This window comes from Colletotrichum higginsianum, chromosome 10 (genome assembly GCF_001672515.1).
Source record: "Colletotrichum higginsianum IMI 349063 chromosome 10, whole genome shotgun sequence".
In the NCBI taxonomy this organism is placed as follows: domain Eukaryota; kingdom Fungi; phylum Ascomycota; class Sordariomycetes; order Glomerellales; family Glomerellaceae; genus Colletotrichum; species Colletotrichum higginsianum.
Genome location: NC_030962.1, coordinates 2,903,848 through 2,925,202, shown reverse-complemented (window position 1 = coordinate 2,925,202; position 21,355 = coordinate 2,903,848). Strand labels below are relative to the sequence as shown.

Here is a 21,355-nt window from a genome sequence, read left to right as displayed (position 1 = left end):
TTATAGGAAATCGTTCGTTCGGTATCGAAAGAGGGGTTTTTTAATAAAATAGATATAACTGTTGGATTCGTTGAAAAAAGAGGATTCGAGAGGTGGTCTTTTTGTCGTTATAGGGTGCTTGTTGGTAAAGTTGATGTCGGAAAGGTTGGATAGGAGAAATTGAGGTTATTTCGTATATATAGGCCTTTTTCGCTAAAGCTTTCACCAGCCAGACAGTAGGCCAGTTGGCTTAGTAGTCTAGTCAACTGCTAAGTTAACTCAATTGATTGACTACCAATTGAGAGGCCTTGGGTTCAATTCCAGCTTGAGGCAAAAAGTAAAAAATCCTTTGTTGGTTGGATTATAAAGAAACCAATAGGTTAGGTTGGTTGTTGGTTGTTGGTTGTTGATATATCGTCCGGAGCTGTAGTGACGTAAAATATAGCAAGGTGTATAACTTGCTTAGTAAGACAATCCCTCTATTCTGCAGAATATGGATTGCAAGGTATGGATTGTAAAAGGTCCAAGGTTAATTCCGTAAAATTCCCTTAGCCAATGTGGTACGTCCCCTGGCAAGGTTGAGTTTTTGTTAAAATAAAATAACTAAGTTAAAAACTTAGTTAGGAAGAGAAGTCTAAATAGACTTAGAGGTATAAAAGAGTAGTTATAAAGATATCCTTTCTTATAGGTGCAAAGCTGGGCTCATAACCAATAAGAATAGGGCAGAAGAGATAAGATAGGATATCTTATATAAGAATAAGATAAGGTGTAGGCAGAAAGGTTGTATATTGCTTGTATGCATCAGGTCTAAAGTCTAAGGTAAAATAGAAGGGAAATTCCCTTTATTTATACTTCTTTCCTAAGGGATAAAATCCTAGATTATTAATCTATATTATTACATGTTATTATAGGTTATTATATGTAAAAATACGCTTATAGTATAGTGTATTTATCTGGTATGAAGGGTTGAAGTCCTTGGTATGAAGGGTTGGACTGGAATGCCTTACTAGTCTATATGTAGACTAGTATGCCTGTAAATCCTTATATACAAGGTATACAGATAAATAATACACTAATCTATAGCTAAAATTATAAGGATTCTAAATATAAAAACCGTTTACTTATATCTCTTTTAGTTATAGAGATATATGCAATTAAGCATATAGGTATTTTTATTAATAAGCTTCTTTATTCTTAGTCTATATAACCCTACTTTTAAGACTAAGAATTATACTAAAATTATTTATAGTAATTAAGTACTATATATACTAAAATTTACTATTTTTATATATGTTTAGCTAATACTTACTATATACTAGTAGTTAGAAAGTAAAAGTAGTATTTTACTAGTAATATACTATATTTCTTTTTATAAGCTTTATAACTTAAATTTAAAGCTAAATAGTATATAATAACTACTATAAGTATTTATAGAGTACTACTATAGTTATATAAGGTTTAATTTAATATTACTTACTTAATAGCTTTTTTATAGCTATTTATAAATTTTCCTTACTAAATTAATATAAGTAGAAAACTAACTTCTTTATTTTAAGCTTATTAATAGTAGTATACTATATTGCTCTATATTATAATACTAATTATATAGAAATATACTATAATAAGTAGTTTTTATATTTTAATATAATTTCTTTAAATTATAAAAGATGTTTTAAAAAATGTTAAGGTTTACTAGTAAAATACTAGTAGATACTAACATTAGTATTTATAGTATAATTAGTATATAGTAGATAGAAATAATAGCATATTTACTTTTTAAAGATACTATATTACATACTATTTACTTAAATATATAATTTTATATTAAATATAATAAGTAGGTTTATAGTTATAAGGGTGCTAGAAAGTAGTAGGTTTTGGTGTAGCTTGGTGGGGCTGGGGGTGCCGAGATGGGGGGGGTGCCGAAATGGGGGTAGTTTGACTTATCTATTTGTAGGAGTTTATCCGCGCCACCAGCGGCGGGCCCTTATGCGCACCCGCGACAGCAAATGTAGTAGAAACGAGCGCAGTACTGCTTACGGCTGAAGACAGCTGACTGAACCTAAAGCTCAATCTGGCTTAGGTTTTCAGAGCGGGCGCTGGTCGACCTGCGACAGACGCCTCACCCGCGACATGGACGAACCACACGGATACACCAAGGCGACGCTCCCCGTAAGCGACTCGCCAGTCACTAATCACGAGAAGGGAATGCAACGAAATGTAGGCGACGATCAGCGAATCAAGACGGACATGCGCGACATGAGCGTGCGCTACTAAGGTACGTTGCCAAGGCGGTCCCTCTTAAGGTCGCACAGGTACACAATGTGAAGAAAAACACAGTAAAAAAACACAGCATAAGTGTTATGCCCCACACTGAACACATCGTAAGGTTTTTTAGAAACTCAGTATGATGGAGACTTCCAAGCCTGTGACTACCCTATTAACCAACTTTGCATCCAGGTAGCTGGCTTTCATTATGACCCTGATGGGTACACTACCTAGGCTGGTATAATAAGACTAATGTTGTAATGTGTTGCCCACCTTTCTCGCAAGAACTGTTATCCGGCACGCAAGTTCACACAAGACGGCTTACTTAAAAATGTCTACTTCTTAGATCGCCATTCTTATCGGCAGATATAATCCGTGAATCAGTTTCTTGTCTTATGGCCCCCACCATACGGCTGTAAACGTCTATGAAAGCCCATCCTCTTGACTGTTGGCACTAGCTGCTGAGCTTGCTGGACGTTTGCTGCCGTCTGGTAGGCCATAAGACAAGAAACTAATTAATAGATTATATCTGCCGATGAGGATGGCAATCTGAGAAGTAGACATCTTCATTCAGATTAAGCCGTCTTGTGTGAACTTGCGTGCCGGCAAGGAGCACACGCTACGTTCCCTCTTCGCTACATAAACCTTGCCAGTGTGCACATTTCCTTCACGAATGGGATGGAGCTTCAAGCGACCATGCATGCTGTAAGCTGCAGCCTGTTGCATATCTGAAATCTAATTTAAGATGACTTGAATTGGTTGGATCGCACATTGGGTTTGCACAGGAAAGAGGGGAAGAAGCTGCAGCAGGCTGCAGGCTGCAGCCTCAGCCGCCGTGCCATCCATTGCACATAAATCTCTTACACGCCCCCGATGCGCAGTCTCAACAGGTGAACCAAGCAAACATCTCATCAGTCCAACTTGGTATGCGCTTGTTGCTCAATAGACGTCTTCAAATTTTACAACCACCACATCACAATGTTGTGCGAAGACTGCCAGGGAGCGATCCAGCATTGTCCCCCGTTCGACCAGAAAATACTTGTTGCATCTCATGAAAGCCTTCGCAGCTTTTACAACTCCGTTGCGGCAGGATGCATGGTTTGTCGGCAGTTGTGGATTCGTGTGCAGAGCGAGTACGCTTTTGCCTTCCAGACCAGCCAGTGCCTCACATTCCCGCGTTCTTATGCAACGTTTTGGCTCCGAACACACAAGACGATAGTTAAGGCAAAATTTCTAAATGCTTGCACGATAGTAGCAATTCCAGGGGAATGGCAAAGTCGAGACCTCGTTAGCCGCTTACAATTCAAGACGACTGTAGGGGAAGTCAGTGAGGAGACTGGCAGAAGAGGAAGTTCGAAAAGTGGATGGTCCGGAGCAGTGACTTACTTATTCAAAAGTCCTTGGAAGCATCATCACATTGGCCCGGTTTGGGTCCATCGAACCTACGGAGATACCGGCATGAGATGGATGTACAAACACTCCGACATTTCTCCTTCGGGAAGCAATGTGGAGTTCTTGCTACGACCGCTTCACACATCGGCAGAGGTCAACAGCCTTCCCCAAGAGTTTAATCTCAGAGGAACCACCACAGCCGCGATGCCGGAGCTTTGGCGGCGATGGATGCACGACTGTTTGGAACGTCACGACTCGTGCCGTTCACTAGGCGATTCGACAGACTTTGTTCCTCGGCTGCTTTTGGAAATCCATCAAGGCCACTCCATTCCGCAACTTCAGTGGCGAGTCGTTGAAACAGCTGCTATGGAGCCGCCGGCCTATTTGACATTGAGCCATTGTTGGGGGAGGTCTTTACATCTGAAACTGACCATGGCCAACCACTCCGCATTGAGAAGATTTTCGGACTGCAGCGGGCTGCCAAAGACATATCGAGATGCTATGCAGGTCACGGTCGCTCTTGGATACAAGTACCTCTGGATCGACTCGCTTTGTATAATCCAGTCGGGGGACGACCAGAAGGACTGGAAAGAGCAGTCGATGCTGATGGGCCGAGTGTATCAAAACGCCCAGTGCAACATTGTTGCATCTTCATCCAAAAACGGGAAGGGAGGCTGCTTCCAAAAAAGAGACGCCGCCGCCATGGCATACACGACCACGTCATTGAAGATGGCGAATCAAGCTTCCCAGGAGTTCCAAATTGTCGAAAAAGGGGCTTGCAAGCAGCCTCTTGAGAAAGCAATCCTGAACACTCGAGCCTGGGTCCTTCAAGAACGATATTTATCCCGACGACAGCTTTGCTTCACCAAAGACCAGGTTTATTGGGAGTGTACCGAACACACGGCCTGTGAGCAACAACCATGGGGTGTATATCAAGAGGAATCGTCAGTGCAGACACATGAGCAGAAGCCTTGCATCATATGGGACAGCCAAGATAGCTTTTGCAAGTCCTGGACGAGTCTTGTGAAAAGATACTCAGCTTGTCAGTTAACTCGCTGGTCGGATAGAACAATCGCTTTGGCTGGCCTGGTTGCTTTGGCTAGAGATAAGATCAAAGACGAATACTACGCTGGGCTCTGGGGAAACCGTCTACTCGAGCAACTTTGCTGGTATTCATGCCAAGGTGGACAGGTCAGAACAAGATCACCTGAGATACGGGCGCCTACTTGGTCCTGGATGAGCCTTGGAGGGGACGTCGAGATGCATTCATGGTACACATCTCCTTCGCCTAGGGAAACTTCTCTTGCGGAAGTGTTGGAAATATCCATCGAGTCTGATGAACCAAACAAGCTTCACACTTTTTCGACTTCGACTCTGGCCATCCGGGGCCTCGGAGTATGGGTGGACTTGGTCAAGTTAGTCCGTCCAGGAATGCGGCTTCAACCATGTCCTTACGTGGCGCACGTATTGCAGGATGGCCTCAGTGCGCTCCCGTTTCCAACTTCCCTGGCCGGCGGCCCTGGGCTAGTGGTGCACTGGGATGAGAACAGCAACTACAATTTCGAAACCGAGGACCTTCTTGCAAAACGTAACTCAACCTTACTAATACTCTTCATGTCAATTTCTTCTTGGTTGCAGGAAGACCAGAGTGACTCGGATGGGTCTGGAGAGGGGGGAAGCGAAAGCAGCGACAGCCCGAATGAGGAAGCGCAAGATCCTGGAGCGGCCGAAGAGGTGGAATCTAGACAACCTAAACTGCACGGGCTGGTGCTTTGGCGCTCAAGTGGGAGGCATGGTGATGGTGCATTCGAGAGACTCGGTTTTGCAGAGTTTGGAGACGTCTGGTTTGTGCCACACAGTCTACGTGGCGAGGGGTCATTCATGACAGTGCTGGAAGAGAGGCTTGGGATGGAATTCCAGGGCCAAGTCGACTTTGAGGATCCTCGAATAGCTGACCTGGTTCACAGTGTAAAAATTGTATAGTGCGGAACGGAGAGCAGCAGCAAGAAAACAAGCAAAGAAACTAGCTCGAAGTTAGAAGCGGCGACAAGGAACTGACACGTTCAAGGCCTGGCTCCAAGACAGACGCGGTGGTGGTGCTACCAGAGATAGACGAGATGTTAGCGCCTGTTGGGTTGCCGGCGGTACCGAGTGGTGATTGCGCTTGGTTGCTGCCCTATGAGGCCGGAGAGGACAAGAAGTGGGGGGCAGAAATAAAAGACGTCTTCGCAAGAGGCGAAGGAGGGTTTCATGGCGTTGCTTGTCAAGGCCGAGGACGAGAGGGCGAGATTGGAGGAGGGGACGTATGCCGCAGTGAAGGCTTTGTTATGATGGTGGGCAGGAAGGGCGATAAACATGGGGGGGGGGGGGGGGGGGGGGCAGCAGATAATTGGGACTGATCATCTCTTCCCGATAGTTGAATGGATGAAATACAGTCTATGCTGTTGAAGATTTGTATGCAGGCACTCTAAACAAAAGATAACTACAAAAGTCTGGATTGCATTCTTCACGATTCGTTAACTATTTTAAACGCCGCCTCCGCCAGTTGCCTGCTACAATTTACCACCTAATTTGAAAACTATGAAACCTAGTATTAGATACTAGTAGGGTCAATCTATCTGTTTGAAATAGCTTGACAGGTTGCCCTCATGTTGCGTAGTGCACAGTAATATAACAATACAGCTAGGCGATTACTACATAGTATACACTATGACCTAGGGTCGCGAAGCCAGGTTAGATCTGACCTAAGCCTTCAGGGCGTGAGTTGATGTGTACGCATCTGCAAACCAAACCGCTACGCCCATTTATGCCGTAGAACTATAACTACAACCATCCTGCGTACTTTCTAGCAAAGGAAGATGAAGATGGTTTGGAGGTAAACTAGGCTACCTGATGTGAACAAGGAGCAAGTTTGCTTGAGACCTGCTATATGCACCAACAATTAATTCCTTTGGGGCTAAGCTGGCCAGTCTCCAGTGGGGGCTGTAAATAGCCAAAAAAGGCTGTGATAATGAAGCAAAAAACCAACCAACCAACCATGAACACCCCAAACACCCCAGAAACCCATGGCTAGCTGAACGAACCCCTTGTCGTGGCGCACTACCGACATTGGTCACTATTACATGAAAAATGGATAAGCCCAAATAGTCCCATCTAGGCCTTTGCCGATATGACACAACCGTAGACTGGTGGCTGGCTGAGGTGGGGTCTAGCCTGACGCTCGAAAGCAATAGTTTAATGCAGACCAAAACGGAGATATAGATGAAGACAGTGAATGCTGAGCGCAAGTAGGATAGGTTTGAGATACTTCTAGCGACCCTGTTTCTCTGCTGTGGAGAGCTGGTCTGGTCTAAACTGGTACTTGGAGGGAAATCGTCAAGAGTCGATCTTGTTAAAGGAGGACACAGGCACACGACGTGCGAAGAGATACTGGGTTGGGCTCCTCACTCTGTTTGTCAACTCATCCTCGCCATATCATCCTCGCACCGACATCTTTGTGCATCGCTACATTCGACGATTACTCTCCCAGAGGCAGCGAGACCTTGTCCAGGGTGGGGTTCGTTTCTTCTCCTACTACCAGCCCTCGCTCCAGGGCGGCATCTACACACCCAAGGTGTCGCAGGAGATCGCGTTGCCCGGCGAGGCCACGACCGAGACAATGGAAGAGAAACCCCAAGACTTCAAATTAATCGCGCCACGATTCAGCTTGCCGCCAGGAGTCGTCGACTCGGTTGACCCGCCCCCCGGCGCCAGTGCGCCCGTGGCAGTCCTTCCGCATATTGTCTCCAACGACGCACATCTACCATGGGAGCAGGAGGCCACCTTTGTCGACCGGGAAGCGGAGGAAAGGGACCTACGCAGCCCAAATCCATGGTTGCTTCTCCTGACTTTTTCGCCAGAAGAGCTCAAGCTCGACGATGCCAGTCTCGGAGCCATCGTCGACGGCTTGTCCGATGCCAAGGTCGAACAGAGCGAGACAATGACAGTCCGGATGCGCGCGGCCCAAACACAGTCGCTCAAGACGGTTGTGAATACCATTCCGTACGACCATGAGCGCGACGGGCGTGACGCCGAGGGCCCGATCGACGTCATCTTCTTGAAGAAGGATCTATTCAGGTCGCTGTTCACAGATCCGGTGGCCCGAACCAACACCCTCGACGTCTCCCAGTATAAGTACCTGGCTCATGTGCGTCAAGTCGCCATCGACGGCGCGGCCGGCGCGGGCACTGGCGAGAACGACGACTCGGACCGCTTTGGCATCGTGGTTTCGCCCAGGACAGGCCCTCTTGATCCCAAGGTGCCCGCGACCAACCTTGTGCATCTGGTATCACTCAACACAAGGTCGAGCGGCGAGCTGCAGCAGGAACTGGACTCCGATAGCAGCCGTGTCGCCCTCGTCAGCTTGTACAGCTGGTCATATACATGCACCCCGTCCGAGGCCGATGACAGCCCACGATCGCTCTTGGTACATTCGGGGAAGAACCTTACCGTCTTTCACGCCCTGACACCGGCCCAGCACGAGAAACCCTCGGCGACAGACGCAGGTTCGGATCTAGCCCGCGACCTCATCGCCAAACGACAGGAGGATGGGTACACCTTGGTAAAACATCGAACGATCACCGGCGAGACCACGGCAGCTATGATCCGCGGCCCGTTCAGTCCCAAATACGTCCCCCATCCCTGGGTCGAAGGTCTCGCCATCCAGTCCAACTTTGGGTCCGACCTGCAGATATTGGACCCGGCTCTCTCTTTAATGGACGTCACCTACTCCAGCGCGTGGCAGCTGGGTAAGACGCTTGCCATGGGAGACGAAGTCTTCTGCACGGCTTTGGCTCGCCTGCGCAACCTGATCCACGGGAGCTCTCTGGGCTCTGCAAAGGCCGACGAGCACAGTGTTCGGGGGGTGTACCGGTCTCGGATCAATAAAGTCGGTGCCATGGGAAATCTGGTCAAGAGTCTCAATAGCCTCAACGAAACCCTCCGCCAAGAAGAAGATGGGGCAACCGCCGTTGACAGCAACCGCTGGGACTATTTGAATATCACCCAGTCCTCCTCTCAGAACAGCAGTGCTCGCCGTGTCGACACGTCTACGCACTCGCCGCACATCTCCACTCGCATTGTCGCTCTCGCGGAGGCGGCGGCCATGGCGCCAACCACGGCTACTACCGGAGAGCTCTACAACGGGCACAAGGCACCTGAGAACGTCGACTTCGCACATGTATACACATGGGTGCTAGACAAGCTTCGTCTCGCCAACGTCCCCGCTCACTACCTCCTGCCAGACCCGTCTTTCCTACCGCAGGAAACGCTGCGCTTCTTCTATCTGGACAAGAACTGGACCGATGCCCTCGTCGACGGCGCATTGAGTCTTGCCAACCACTGGGCGTCTACCCCGGAAAAGGACTTTAGTCGTACCGCCATCAAGGATGCGATACAGAAGCGCCTGGACGAGACGAACCCATCACTCGGTGGCTGGCACGTCCAGACGCCCCAGTACGGCTTCATCATGCGCTCGGAATTATTGGTGCAGTTTCCGGACATCACCGTCGTCGCAGAATGTTCCGAGACGCGGACCAAGGCAGTGAAAGCCCCCAAGGCACCGATCCTTGTGCAGAAGACTCTGAGTGCGGATACCATGTATTGCCTCTTCGAATGCACCCCGCCGGACCTGAAGAGCATCACTTTCACCGTGCCGCCTCACCAGCAGCGCTTTGTCATCGGCAGCGACATCACCGAGAAGGCCCTGACTATTTCGTTCAAGAAGGTTTATACGGAGCCGGACCCGTCCAAGAGGCATGACCAGGACATCAAGGAGCCGATCGAGGAAATCTCGCTCGGCATGGATGTCGGCGAAATCTTTGACCTCGAGTCACGCACCATGAAGGTGAGGCCGTACGTTAACCGCGTCTTCAAAACGCTTCATCAGAGCCTCGACGCGAACGACTTCAAAGACAACGCCCCTACCTCCACCCTCCTGGCCCTACAGCTGAACGAGTCCATCCCCGAGCTACTTATCAGCCTCCCCCAAGCCGCCTCATCAACAACAACGCCAACGCCAACCCCATCACCCCCCACAGCTACCTCCAAGCCTCATGAGACCTTCCGCTTCTCTCTTCCCTCCCTTCCATCCTAACAATTTCCGCCGACCTCCATCCTATCCCCCACAATCTCCACCCTCGTCCTCTCCCGTCCAGCATCTCCTGTCCAGCATCTCCCGCTCTTGCCCCCGTGCGCCCTCTCCCCGTCTCGAAGCCGCGCTTATCGGCAACCCTTCTACGATTCTCCACCTCCTTTAACCCAGACCGCACTTGGTCGTCGTCGAGCCGACTCGGGCATTGTTGGGGCCGGAATGAGTCGGAGGGGGTGCAGGGATTGCCGTACCTGGTTTGCCACTTATACACCACCATCGAATGAACTATGTGCCGGAAAGGGTGTCCCCAAGATAATAGAGGGCCCAGTGCGCATATCATGGACTTACTCTAGCTCTTCAGCTGTTCCAACAAGCAGCATCCTCGCTATCAACTGCCCTACATTCACCGAAGGGCCAAAGTCGACAAAACCATTGCAGAGGGAGCACCACCTAAGGTCCCTGGCGGCGGCGGTAACCACTTAGACTATCACTTCTGTATTTCAACATGAAGTTGTTCATACAGTATGCAGTATGTGCTGATGGAGGATAGAATGATCATTGTTGATTAAACCGTACTCTCCATTCTCTAGGTTTGGATCTGGATGACAAGTCGTAGGGATGACCAAAGCTTAGGTTAGTGTCATGAGTCTAACGGAGGTGAATGGATGCAAAGTCAAAGCTGTCTGTCAAGAGCCTCGAAGCCAGATTTGGGGCGCTGGAGAGGACGTTGGTGTTGTTTTTTGTTGAGGTTAAGCGTGACTTGCAGCTCAGCTCTTGGACGTTGCCCGAGTCTAGCCCGACCGTTGGATCTCCGGGATGGTGTGGGGCACCGTGCGCTCCCTTCTAGACCTATAATATCCGACTGCAGGTAGTGATAACCGTAATTACAACTGACAGAGGCCAAGGTCTAGTTAGCCACATCTATACATAACTTAATATTATACCAATGAAGGTTTACTGTAGTGGTTTCCCCTTGATAAAGACATGTCGGGCTGCAGAGGAGAACAGCACCTCTTTTGCGAAGCGTACATTGTTGATTAAAGGAGCAGCGCTTTATCAGCTGCTGCTGGTTGCAGGGTCCGGTGAAGAGACATAATTGTGAGAGTTGTGGACTGATCAAGCTTTTTCATGACATGTTAAAAGTTCCAGAGGAAAGCCGGCTAGAAACGGATTCTTACGATCACACGATAGTTTAAATCCTCTGGTCCTTGCTGCGCGATGTCCTTCCTCAGTAAGAACTGTGCAATGTTAGTACAGTCTCGGTCTGCACCTCTGCGCCAAGCCTGGCTTATTGCAAGTGAAACTTCGCGCCGCGGTTGAGGGGGTAGCTTATACCCCTCGAGCCAGCATCTTGATAAGGGCGGAAAACAGCTTAAGATTCGAGTTCTCCGACTTGTTTAGTCCTTGATGGACTTTCACCACGTCAAGAAACACCGCAGTCGCGTCGAGATCAAGGCATTTACTCATATCGTCATCACAGGGTAGACTAGCGGCGGAGGAAGAAGCAACGCTGCTGGTGTCAGACTGTGCCATCTGGCGAGCAACCAGAGAGAGGGTGAGGTCTGCTCGCAGAGGCCTTGGAGTCGGCTCGAGGTCCAAGTCGGTGGCATCAGGATTCGGTGGTAGCCGCTGAGCGAGGTTCCGAGTAGGGGTAGTGGTAACCGAGGCATCGGCCTGGTGGGAATTCATGGCGCCTTGGTTAGACTCAAGATCGAGGTCGGTCGCGTCGAGTGCACGGACACCGGTGCAGGAAGCTGATAGCTTGCGTAAAAGACTGAATGGGGGCGATGGGAGACGATGCGGCGAACGGGACACTAAACTCCGCTTGCGTTTGCGACTCCTTTTCTCGTCCAAGGCTGGCTGGCCTGGCTGAGGGCCAGCAGGAGTCGGCGGCAGTGTGGACAGCCAATCGAAAACGGTGCTGTTCTCCACTATGGGTGAAGGCGAAAACGACCGCGATGGGATGGGATCAAAGACGTTGATAGAGCTGAGTGTTATTGAGAGATGGGTGGGATGTCATGCTGGGTTAATCTTCTGGGGGACGATGTGGTGGACGCGCTGTGAGTGGAGGTGGTGACGCTACTTGTTATCGTGACCATTGGCCCGGACACCACGTGATTGGCCAGGTGACGGAGTCAGTGCCTGCAGGCGGCTGCAGCCCATCCATTGATTACCTAATAACGCTGTCAGTTCTGCTGTGGCTCATGTATCTAGCTTCCAAGCCACCACACAGGCACAGGCCTCGTGCCACTGCGCCACACCTGCACCGCCCAAATCAGTATTCCTGCGCAGACGATTGTGGTCACTTTCAGACGTTGGTTTGATACGTGTCGAAGCAAGAATTTTATCATGTGCGTATAGAAATGCTACTGACACTATACTTCGCCATACAGTGCTCAGGGAGTTACGCTATAGCGAAAGCAGGAGTTAAAACTTGCTAGGCCATTGCATGTAGGTGATAGGGTTGCCACATAGAGTAAAGAGGTAAACTGATAAGTAACGGGCAATTAGTAACTCAATTTATCTTTAACCCTCCTTCTTCCTAATGATAGGAAGCTAGCGGACGATATTTAAAAACAAAGTAAGGGAGGCCGATTTAAGGCCAGGAGGTTACGGAAGCGGACATTTACATAGGAATTGAGTGAATAGATGCGGACTGCGGTGGACGTCTGGAAGGTTCGAGCGCCAATTGCGATGGGAAGACGGGAACAGTGGGAGAATTCAAGCCCTTGTTGATGCCTTAATTTTATAGAAAGGGAAAAATCGCATGAATTTGTGATGTGTGAATGCTTTGGGGACTGATATAACGCGTATGGTGGTTCTGAGCGTCGTGACGACTGCGATGGCTGTGGCGGCTCTGGTAGCTTTGATGGTTCCAGAATGCAATCCTCTCGCAGTCTGCTCCAGCTCCAGCAGTCTCTCTTCGCCTCTTTAATGCTGAGAAGATGTGCCTTGGCGGATTTTCTTGATTCCCACTCGTGGTTGAGTTCGAAGTGCAGATTTGGCATCGTACTTCCCGGGATGGTCTCACTTAGGCAACTTGCAACGTTGAAGACGACTAGTTCTTAAACGCTACTAGTCACCATTGCTTTTACAAGCCCCTGGCTCATTGTTGACATGCTGTTTCGCTACTGCTGACAAGCTGGTGATCCCATTCTTCTGTTATCGCCACTTCTCTGATGTCGGCAATCTGCTAAGGGAGCTCCAGTATCTATCGCCAGCTCTTCAGCTTCGAGTGGATGCCGGTATATACCACCTTATAGACTTGACCGTGCCAACACAAGACGTGCTCTTGGAGCCTTCTCTGCCCGCGTGATTATTTAGGTATTTGCCGCGGACCTGGACAGTTTCAATTCCACGGACGTTGGCCTGTGCAGACTAAGAATGAATTCGATGCGAAACAGAAAAACAGGTTCTTGCTCCCCGTGGTGTACTGATTTTCGCAGTCCATCTTTTTAGACATGTTTGTCGATCATACGTCCCCGTACCTGGACCGTTTTCGTGATCGCGCTCGGGCTCGCCGCTGTGAGAGCGGCTATGCTCCTGCACAACCCGGCTAATTTCAAGGTAGGTCGATTTTCCTCTTGAAACAGTCGCCTGACATCTGCAGAGCTGCAGCCGTTAAGTAAGATGCGCAAAGAACTAGGTGTGCGCCCCTTGTTAACGTTCGTCCATTTAAGGTCAGACTTTATCCTGTCATCCTTCCAGTCCTAGGCGGCGAAGAAATATGCTTAAAAGGAGGAGGGGCTTGATTAGGCGATCTAGACAATGACTTGCTGGCTGTATTGATTCAGATCCGATCGGCGCGCTAGGTTTTGCTGGGTAGAGATGAAGTAAGCCATGACGCGACCTCTACCCGATGACAAATTGCCCACTGACCAAGACACGGAGTTTGCGTTATTTCCACCGGATCACGTCAACTGTATCCCCTCAACTGTGGAAAAGCTCCAGACTTACTTCAAGCCCACCTTTGCTTTGCAACCTACAATTGCATGGGTAGTCCTGAGGTACTCACACCAGTCACAATAGCCACTGGAAACTTACTGGCTATAACTGTCTCAGCAGCCTCCATCTCTCGCCACCCTTTGGCCTTAACTTTCACATCATCCTGGGAATCACTCTTAGAATCAACGCATCCAATCTTCATCTTATTTCAGAATGGCAACCACCGAAAGAAAACCACTGAACTTGGTTCTCGGAGCCGGAAACGTGAGTTCAAGAGCCACATTCCTCCATCAACCTGCAAAGCTTACCAGACCCAGATTGGCGATGCTTCCATCGACCCCTCGGCCCGCTTTGATACCCCGGATCAGGTGAATGCTTTCTTAAACGCCTTCTTAGAGCGCGGCTACTACCAGATCGACACGGCGCGAGGGTATTCGCCCAGTGCTCCAGGAACCTCGGAACCCCGACTTGGAGCGGTCGCTGCGGGAGCCCGTGCCACCATCGACACCAAAGTCACTTCCAGAGAGCCCGGCAGCCACACAAAGGCAAAGATCCTCGAGGAGATTGACAAGTCCCTCGAGGCCCTGCAGATCAAACAGATCAATGTCGAGTACCTGCATGCGCCGGACCGGGCCACGCCATTTGAGGAGGCATGCGAGGCCATGGACCAGGCCCACAGGGAGGGCAAAATCAAGAAATGGGGCCTCTCGAATTACAGGGCCGACGAGGTCCAGAGCTTCCTCGATATCTGCGAGGCACGAGGCTGGGTCAAGCCCAGCGTCTACCAAGGCCACTACAACGCCGTTGTGCGCGGCAGCGAGAAGCACCTGTTCCCCGTCTTGCGCAAGCACGGCATCGCCTTTTACGCCTACAGCCCTGCAGGTGGCGGCTTTTTTGCTGGCAACCACAAGAATCCGGCCGCGGGAGGGCGCTTCGACAAATCGGTAAGCTGCATCAACCTCACTTTTGGTTTTCCTCTCCCATCTGACCCGAGCCCATGTCAATTGTAGCATCTCGTAGGCGGCATTTACCGCAATCTCTATCTCAAGCCTGCCATCACGGCGGCCACTAACAAGGCCATCGACTTGGCTGCCCAGCACGGCATCGGCGGCCACGCAGCGGCGCTTCGCTGGACGGCGCACCACAGTATCCTGAGCGCCGAGCACGGGGACTCCGTCATCTTGGGTGCTAGCAGTGTGGAGCAGCTGAAGTCCAACCTCGACATAGTCGAGCAGGGCCCACTGCCGCAGGACGTCGTATCTGCGGTCGAGGCAATCTACGCCGAAGTTGGGGACGAGGTGCCATACCATTTTTAGTCCCTTGAGAAGAAGTAGTTGGGCGTGAATCAAGATGATATTGGTCGGAGTTCACTAGCGGAAGGGTTTGAAAGCAATTTAATGGATGCAGAAGCAGTTTGTCAAGGTTGCCTATAACTGGGAAGATAGCAACCGCGCTCTTGGGGCTATCTAGCGTATGTTACAGTCCCAAGTCAGCTTGAAGCTTGGATTATTGGACTTCAGAGGCTTGTTCACCGCTTTCGACATGAAGTCCTTGATTGCAGCTTATTCTAATGCGTTGGTAAGCCAATCTTGGGACAGTTACACACAATGGAGAAGCTTATCACGCGGACCATAGCGCTCAGCTGCGCCGTATGCCACGCCGCATGTAACACTTGTAGCGCCTGCTCCCCAACGCTTCGGGTAGTTTCAGTTGCTTATTTCAACAGCCAACGTGTTTCCTTTCCTCTTCTTTGTCTTCCTTGACTGCACGCTCGCAGCGAAAGGGTGCTCGGGTCCAGCCCACGAAAGGCCTTACTCGAGGTGAAGCATACGGTGCTTGTAAATCAGAGAGATGATAAAAATACACAAAAGTTTAACAAGCGAAAACGCTTGGGGAGACTGATGCAACTCCTACTCTCCTCTTACAAATAACTGGTTGTTCGTTTTCTTTGAGCCGCCTAGTAGGTAGGCGCTGCACCTATGCCTGTACTTTGCTGAGCTGCTTTGTCTTGTCTTCGGCTGAACCTCAACTCGCTTGAGCGAATCGTCTAACACCTCAACCTATTACCTCTTCATGCGCAGCCTCAAGATGTCGCCGTCCAAGTGTTGGGCAAAAACGAGTTACCAATGCTTCCCGGAGGACAAAAGCTCTAGAGCCCGCCACGGAGATGGGACTGTAGGAAAGAATCACCAAAACAACCCGCTGCTTTTCGGATTACACGCCTTGAGGCGGTACAGTGAAAGTGTGTGAAAGGCTTCATTGGCAAGGGCTACAGGTCGGTGGGACTTCAACTTTTCCTTGATGAAATGCTCACTCATCTATTGGCAACGGTCTGCGGTGAAACAACAATATTGTACATCTTGACATGAAGCCAACGGGCACCGTGAAAACCGTCAACTTTATCGGTCCTCCATGACAGGATGACTGATTAATCTTCCGAAGAACCGCACTGGGAAGGTATGATGTCGATCTGTGAGATTGTCAGCGTGAGAGAATGTTGGGGGAGATTGATCTGCCTTACTGTATCAGAGGCCAAGTCCCAGCGTCGGCTCAGAGGAATATTGAACAATGTCCTGTATCCCAATATTAGCTCAAAGCTCTCCCTCCAACTACTGTTCCTTGTAGGACGTACGGCGCAGATGCTCTACCGAAAACGGCCCAATGCGCCTCGGCTCCGTAGCAGTACTCCCAGGCAATGGTGTCGCTGGTGCCGCCGCTGCCCCAGAGACGAGCAGAAGCCTCAACGCCCATGTCGATCTGTCTTATTGTCAGCCACGGGATCCCGTCTTTCAGAGGCTGTAACTTCTCACTGCAGCATTCGGAACACCCAGTTCGCTGTTGAAGACAATCCCAAAGGTAATCATAGGGGTGCTGTGTCGTTCTAGGTTAGCCCATCGAAAAACCACATCGCTTTTCGTGTTTTGCATCACTGAAGCGCCGATATAACTTACACTACGGCCTCTACCATGCCTTCCGCGTGCAGGTTGTATGAGAATTGCGGCCTCGTGCTGTTGGACTTTCCTCTCTGCTCGTTTTCGAGGTTCGCCTTGTCCTTCTTGTCCTATTAGTAGATAAGAAGTCAGTAATGCGTTAATAGCTCAACACATAGTAGATCAGGAAGAGAAGTTTACCGGATTGAACGGATCTGACCATTCCTCACTGGGCGGGTACTGCTGCATAAAGTCCCATTTCGCCACCTTGTAGGAGATTCGAGCATTGCTGGGGATTGTTGTTAGCCGGGGGACGCAATTCAAATGACTCAACGACTTACGCATCGATTGATGCCTTTCCGTTCAACTCCCCAATCAAGCGGAATTGGGGGCCGCAAGTCAATATGCCAGGAATCTTGAAGCTTGCACCTAGCGGGGCAAGTCCTGTCAAGCATCTCGTTAGCATCAGGACAATGGTCGAGCGACGACTCTTGCCCGAACGTCATGGCGCAGAATTATTTGATGGGGCGGCTCTTACCAGCAAGTTCGGCAGGTCCAGTACTGAACCTCAACTCGGCGTTCGCCACAAAGTTGAAACTGACCTCGACATCGCCCTTGTTCCGGAAGGTCGCGTGAGACTGATCAAAGGACTTGAGGTTGGACAGGTCGCCGATCAGGCTGATAACGGCGGAGGTATCGACGTTGACGGTCAACTCGGTCCAAATGTGGGCGGACACGTCCATGTTGGGGCACGACTTGCTGTCTCTGAAGAGGTTCCAGACAAAGGTTTCCCGGACGCTGTGGCGGACGAGGTCGTAGTCGAGATCGACTTCTTTCTGCTTGTTGATCCAGTCCACGGCCCAAAGGGAGAACCATCTCTCGTGGAGGAGGTGTTTCTCATGTTCGGGAGTGGAGCGCTTCTCGATGCGCCATCGGTGCTCCAGGTAGCTCTCCCATGAGCCACCGTGCTCCATGTCGACTTCCATGGCAACATCTCGCTTCGTCTTGCCGGGAGGAGAGGCTTTTTTTGCAAGAGTTAACATCATTCATCTCACGCAAAGGGGGTTGAAGACGGGGAACATCCGAGCCACTCACCCACGATGTCGTTCCAATAACCTGGATTGTCGCTGTAATCAACCCGCAGTCTGACCTTGTTGTCCTGGCGGCCCTGAAGAACGGAGTAGTCGTAGTCAAAGGTCAGGTTGTAGACCTTCGGCCTCTCAAACTCCATCCCTCTCTTCTGGAGCTTCCTCTTCACCAGCTTGGGCAGGGCCACCGGGACGTCATCGTTCACTAGATCAATGTCGACCGCCAGAGCATACTTGCCAGGACCGCAATGGTCCGGCATCTCCAGGACCGTGTTGGGCACGCCGCCCTTGAAGAGGGTGCCACAGTTGCTGTCCTCCGAATCGTCGGTGCACACCAGCTTGGCATGTTGCCGACCGTCGTGGAACTCCTCATCGCAATCAAAGACCTCCCAGTGCGAGCCGTCGCGCTTGTCGATGCTGCTGATCTGCTCCTCGGGTCCCGACATGATGTGCCAGCCGAAGGAGTTGAGGTTGGGGTTGTCGTTACCGGTCCCGGACTTCCGACCTCCCATGGTCTGGTCGACCTCGACACCAAAGGACTGCTCATCAGATTCCGGGATCTCGTCGGCGTCCGGGAACAGGTTCTCCAGTGGCACGGGGAGGCTCTTGAGCTCCACCTTGAAAGCGTCGCGGTTGCAGCAGAGACCCGGCCAGACGATCGACTTCTGACCCTGCATGTTGTGGATGGACTGGGAGCCGGGGACGGTCCACTCGCAGTTACGGCCACCACCCTCGGCGTGCGTTCCGAACTTGACCTCGTCATGGTTGCACTCGGGGTTGCATCGGTCGTTCATGTCGTTTCGCCATCGGCAGGACGACGTGTCGATGTTGGTGTCGCAGCAGAGGGACTCCCAGCGGTTCTTCTTACACTTGCCCTTACGGAACGTGGTGAACTTCTTCCCGTTGCCGCATGGATCGTCTCCCTTGGGTTTCGGCTTGAGGATCTGGCTCTGGTCCACCTCGATGCAGTTGCCCTCGTCCCACTCGCAGAGTTGCGTGCCGCCGTCCTGGATCTTGCAGCAGTAGTCCGCGTCGCCCTCCAAGCAGGCGTCGTGTTCGTTCTTCCCGTTGATGTAGTACTGGCTGGTGACGATGCGCTCCTCTCCAACGTCGCAGGAATTCGTCGACTCGCAGATCAAGCCGCCGAAAAGGTTAGGTGCGCTCCAGCGGCAGGTTTCTGGGTCTGGAGAGTTTGCCAGAGGACAGCACAGGTTGATCATGGGATCCTTGGTCTTGGAGTTCTTCCTTCGAGCACAACGAACGGTGGTGATTTTGTTCGTCCCGGTGGGACAATCGCCCTCACAGTCTGAGCATTTGTTAGCTGCGATGACCCGCAGAGCTGTGGCAGTCAGTGCCTTACCTGACCAGAAACAACGTCCGTCAAGGTCAACCTTCTTCCAATCAGACCCGTCTGCGCCAACTCCGTTTCTCTCCTTGAACTTCCCGAGGCCTTCAGGCTGCAAGACGGCGTTCAACAGATCATTGTCCAAGTTGTCCTGATCGATGGCCCAGATGAAGAGTCCTCGAAGTCTTCACGACACCACTGTTAGTGCTACGAGAACGTTGCGGCCATGATTATTTGCGACTCACCCCAAGTCATTGGCAAATTCGACTTTTTCTCGAATGGTCTTCTCGTTGTCATATGATACCCATTGATCGCCCCGATATCTAGAGACGCATTGTCAGAAATGCAACCTCAGACCGATTTTGAGATGTGAATAACACTCACTTGAAGTACATGACCTTCTCCTTTTCGTCATAGACAGGAGTTGGATTGTTGCTCTGGATAGTGTACTCGATGTCTTGGTACGACATATAGCCTCCAGTTCCCTGTCTTCGCGTGAGCCATCAAATCATACCTTACACGCAAAGACTTATTAGCCTTTTGAGAGACAAAACTGGCACTTACCGAGCACTGCCCCGCCGTTCCAGGGTCTGCAAAGGGACATCCTGGAGTATCGCAGTCTGGATCTTCCAGCTTGTAGGTTCGGCCGTAAAAGGCAAGGCCCAAGTTGACCTTATTAGCTGGCACGCCGTTTCTCCACAAGAGATCGAGACCGTGTTTTATCTCAGTGAGGTTAGTATGGGCGTAGACGTACGGCCCGATCCAGTCAGAGTCTTCGTCCCAACTTCCGTGACTGGATTTTGGTAATGGTCAGTAGGGTACTCCTCGGGTCGACAAAAATATGACTGAGATTGTGACTTACATATCATAGGTCATCAGGTTGACCCAGTCAACATACGGCATGACGGCGCCAATGTCAAACCAACGCATGTACCAGTAAGAGGTAGGAGCGGTGAAGGAGACGCCCAGTCCCTTACCATCTGCCTGGAAACGAAACCAAATGTCTTTCATCAAGAGAACGAAGTTCTGGATATCTCTGGTCTGGCCACCACGGTCGGGCGCACCAGGGTATTCCCAGTCGATATCTACTCTGGGGGCGTGTTAGATGTGCAATCAAATCAGACGACGCGAAGAAGCTCACCCGTCAAACCCCCACTAAGCCCCGAGAGAGAGAATCGTCAGCATGTATTCACCCAGCCTCATCGAAGCCACTGACCTCTGTCATGAATCGGAGAAGCTTGTCAATGAACTGGCTTCGCTTGAGTGCCGTGCTGGCAATGTCGCCGAAGACTGGCTGTGTGTCGGTACCGTTGTCGCTGAAGGTCCAGCCGCCCAGAGCAAGCCAGACCTTGAGACCGGGCGCTTGCTGCTTGAGGTTCGTGACGTTCTGGAAACCAGCAATGGTTGCGCCGCGCATAGGATGAATCTCGTAGGTGTCGGGCTTGATGAACCCAAACGCCACGTTTATGTGTGTCATGGAGTCGAAACGGATGTGGCTGATATCTCTCTGCGAGCAGCCTCTCCGAAGGAGAATCCAGCTTTCAAAGTAGCCGATGACGAGATCGCGAACATCACCGTCATGCCCTGTGGTGATACCGGGAACTTCACAGTTGCCCTGGCATCCGTCACCGCAGAAAGACTAGAGATGCGATCCGCATGTCAGTCAAACCTGGAAAGAGCGAGCGAAGATCTTCTGGTTCCCATTCACAACGGGGGCATTTACCTCGGTGGTGCCACAGTTGCCCCATTTGTTGCAGCACACTTTCAGAGGGCATTCTTTGCCGGGCGGATCAGCATACGCGCCGCAGTCAGCTTTGGAGTCACAATCGGAAACACAATCGGGGCCGCAGTGATCTTCCTCATAGCCACACTAGAACGTTATTAGTGAGAGAGCTCGGGAAGCGTTGGCCAACCCTCAGAGAAATCATGCCACGTACAAAGCCACTACGTCGAGATTAGCCCAGTGTCGACGGTACAACAGCACATGCAGTTCATCGAGAGACGCACCTTTTCCCGTTACAACATGCTGTGGGATTTCTGCAAGGGTTTTCATTAGAGCATCCGGTTTGACGTTCAGAAAGAAGGTGCCCAGAAACGGCCGGATTTGGAGACACAGGCGTCAGGCTTGAGCCAAAAACAGATAATACAAAGAATGACAAGAACAATATGACAGTCCGCAAGGAAAACAGCCTAGCTCGAGGCGGATAAAACACAGTAAACAACCCCATAATGGAGAAGTTTAGAAGGTCTGGTGGATGCAGAATGTTTCTTGAATGAG

The 21,355-nt window shown here is 50.6% G+C and overlaps 4 protein-coding genes across 4 annotated transcripts; 2 read left to right on the top strand and 2 right to left on the bottom strand.

The window, feature by feature from the left end:
• Positions 1 to 3,705: 3,705 nt before the first annotated feature.
• Positions 3,706 to 9,772, top strand: CH63R_14340 (Tol protein; the record flags this gene model as incomplete). The annotated part of the gene is made up of 3 exons (XM_018309314.1): positions 3,706 to 5,483; positions 5,708 to 5,942; positions 6,953 to 9,772. The coding sequence occupies 3 exons, from the start codon at positions 3,706 to 3,708 to the stop codon at positions 9,770 to 9,772; spliced, it is 4,833 nt and encodes a 1,610-aa protein (XP_018151632.1).
• Positions 9,773 to 11,098: 1,326 nt separating this feature from the next.
• Positions 11,099 to 11,458, bottom strand: CH63R_14339 (uncharacterized protein; the record flags this gene model as incomplete). The annotated part of the gene is made up of 1 exon (XM_018309313.1): positions 11,099 to 11,458. The coding sequence occupies one exon, from the start codon at positions 11,456 to 11,458 to the stop codon at positions 11,099 to 11,101; it is 360 nt and encodes a 119-aa protein (XP_018151631.1).
• Positions 11,459 to 13,927: 2,469 nt separating this feature from the next.
• CH63R_14338 (Aflatoxin B1 aldehyde reductase member 2) lies at positions 13,928 to 15,030 on the top strand (the record flags this gene model as incomplete). The annotated part of the gene is made up of 3 exons (XM_018309312.1): positions 13,928 to 13,978; positions 14,026 to 14,658; positions 14,725 to 15,030. The coding sequence occupies 3 exons, from the start codon at positions 13,928 to 13,930 to the stop codon at positions 15,028 to 15,030; spliced, it is 990 nt and encodes a 329-aa protein (XP_018151630.1).
• Positions 15,031 to 16,142: 1,112 nt separating this feature from the next.
• On the bottom strand, positions 16,143 to 21,005 carry CH63R_14337 (Glycosyl hydrolase family 18; the record flags this gene model as incomplete). Its single annotated transcript, XM_018309311.1, has 17 exons — positions 16,143 to 16,184; positions 16,236 to 16,287; positions 16,347 to 16,471; positions 16,525 to 16,585; positions 16,666 to 16,775; positions 16,846 to 16,933; positions 16,986 to 17,088; positions 17,183 to 17,665; positions 17,740 to 19,038; positions 19,093 to 19,262; positions 19,323 to 19,400; positions 19,462 to 19,562; positions 19,642 to 19,870; positions 19,940 to 20,167; positions 20,271 to 20,716; positions 20,801 to 20,947; positions 20,991 to 21,005. 17 exons carry the CDS (start codon positions 21,003 to 21,005, stop codon positions 16,143 to 16,145), a joined length of 3,777 nt encoding a protein of 1,258 aa, XP_018151629.1.
• Positions 21,006 to 21,355: the final 350 nt, after the last annotated feature.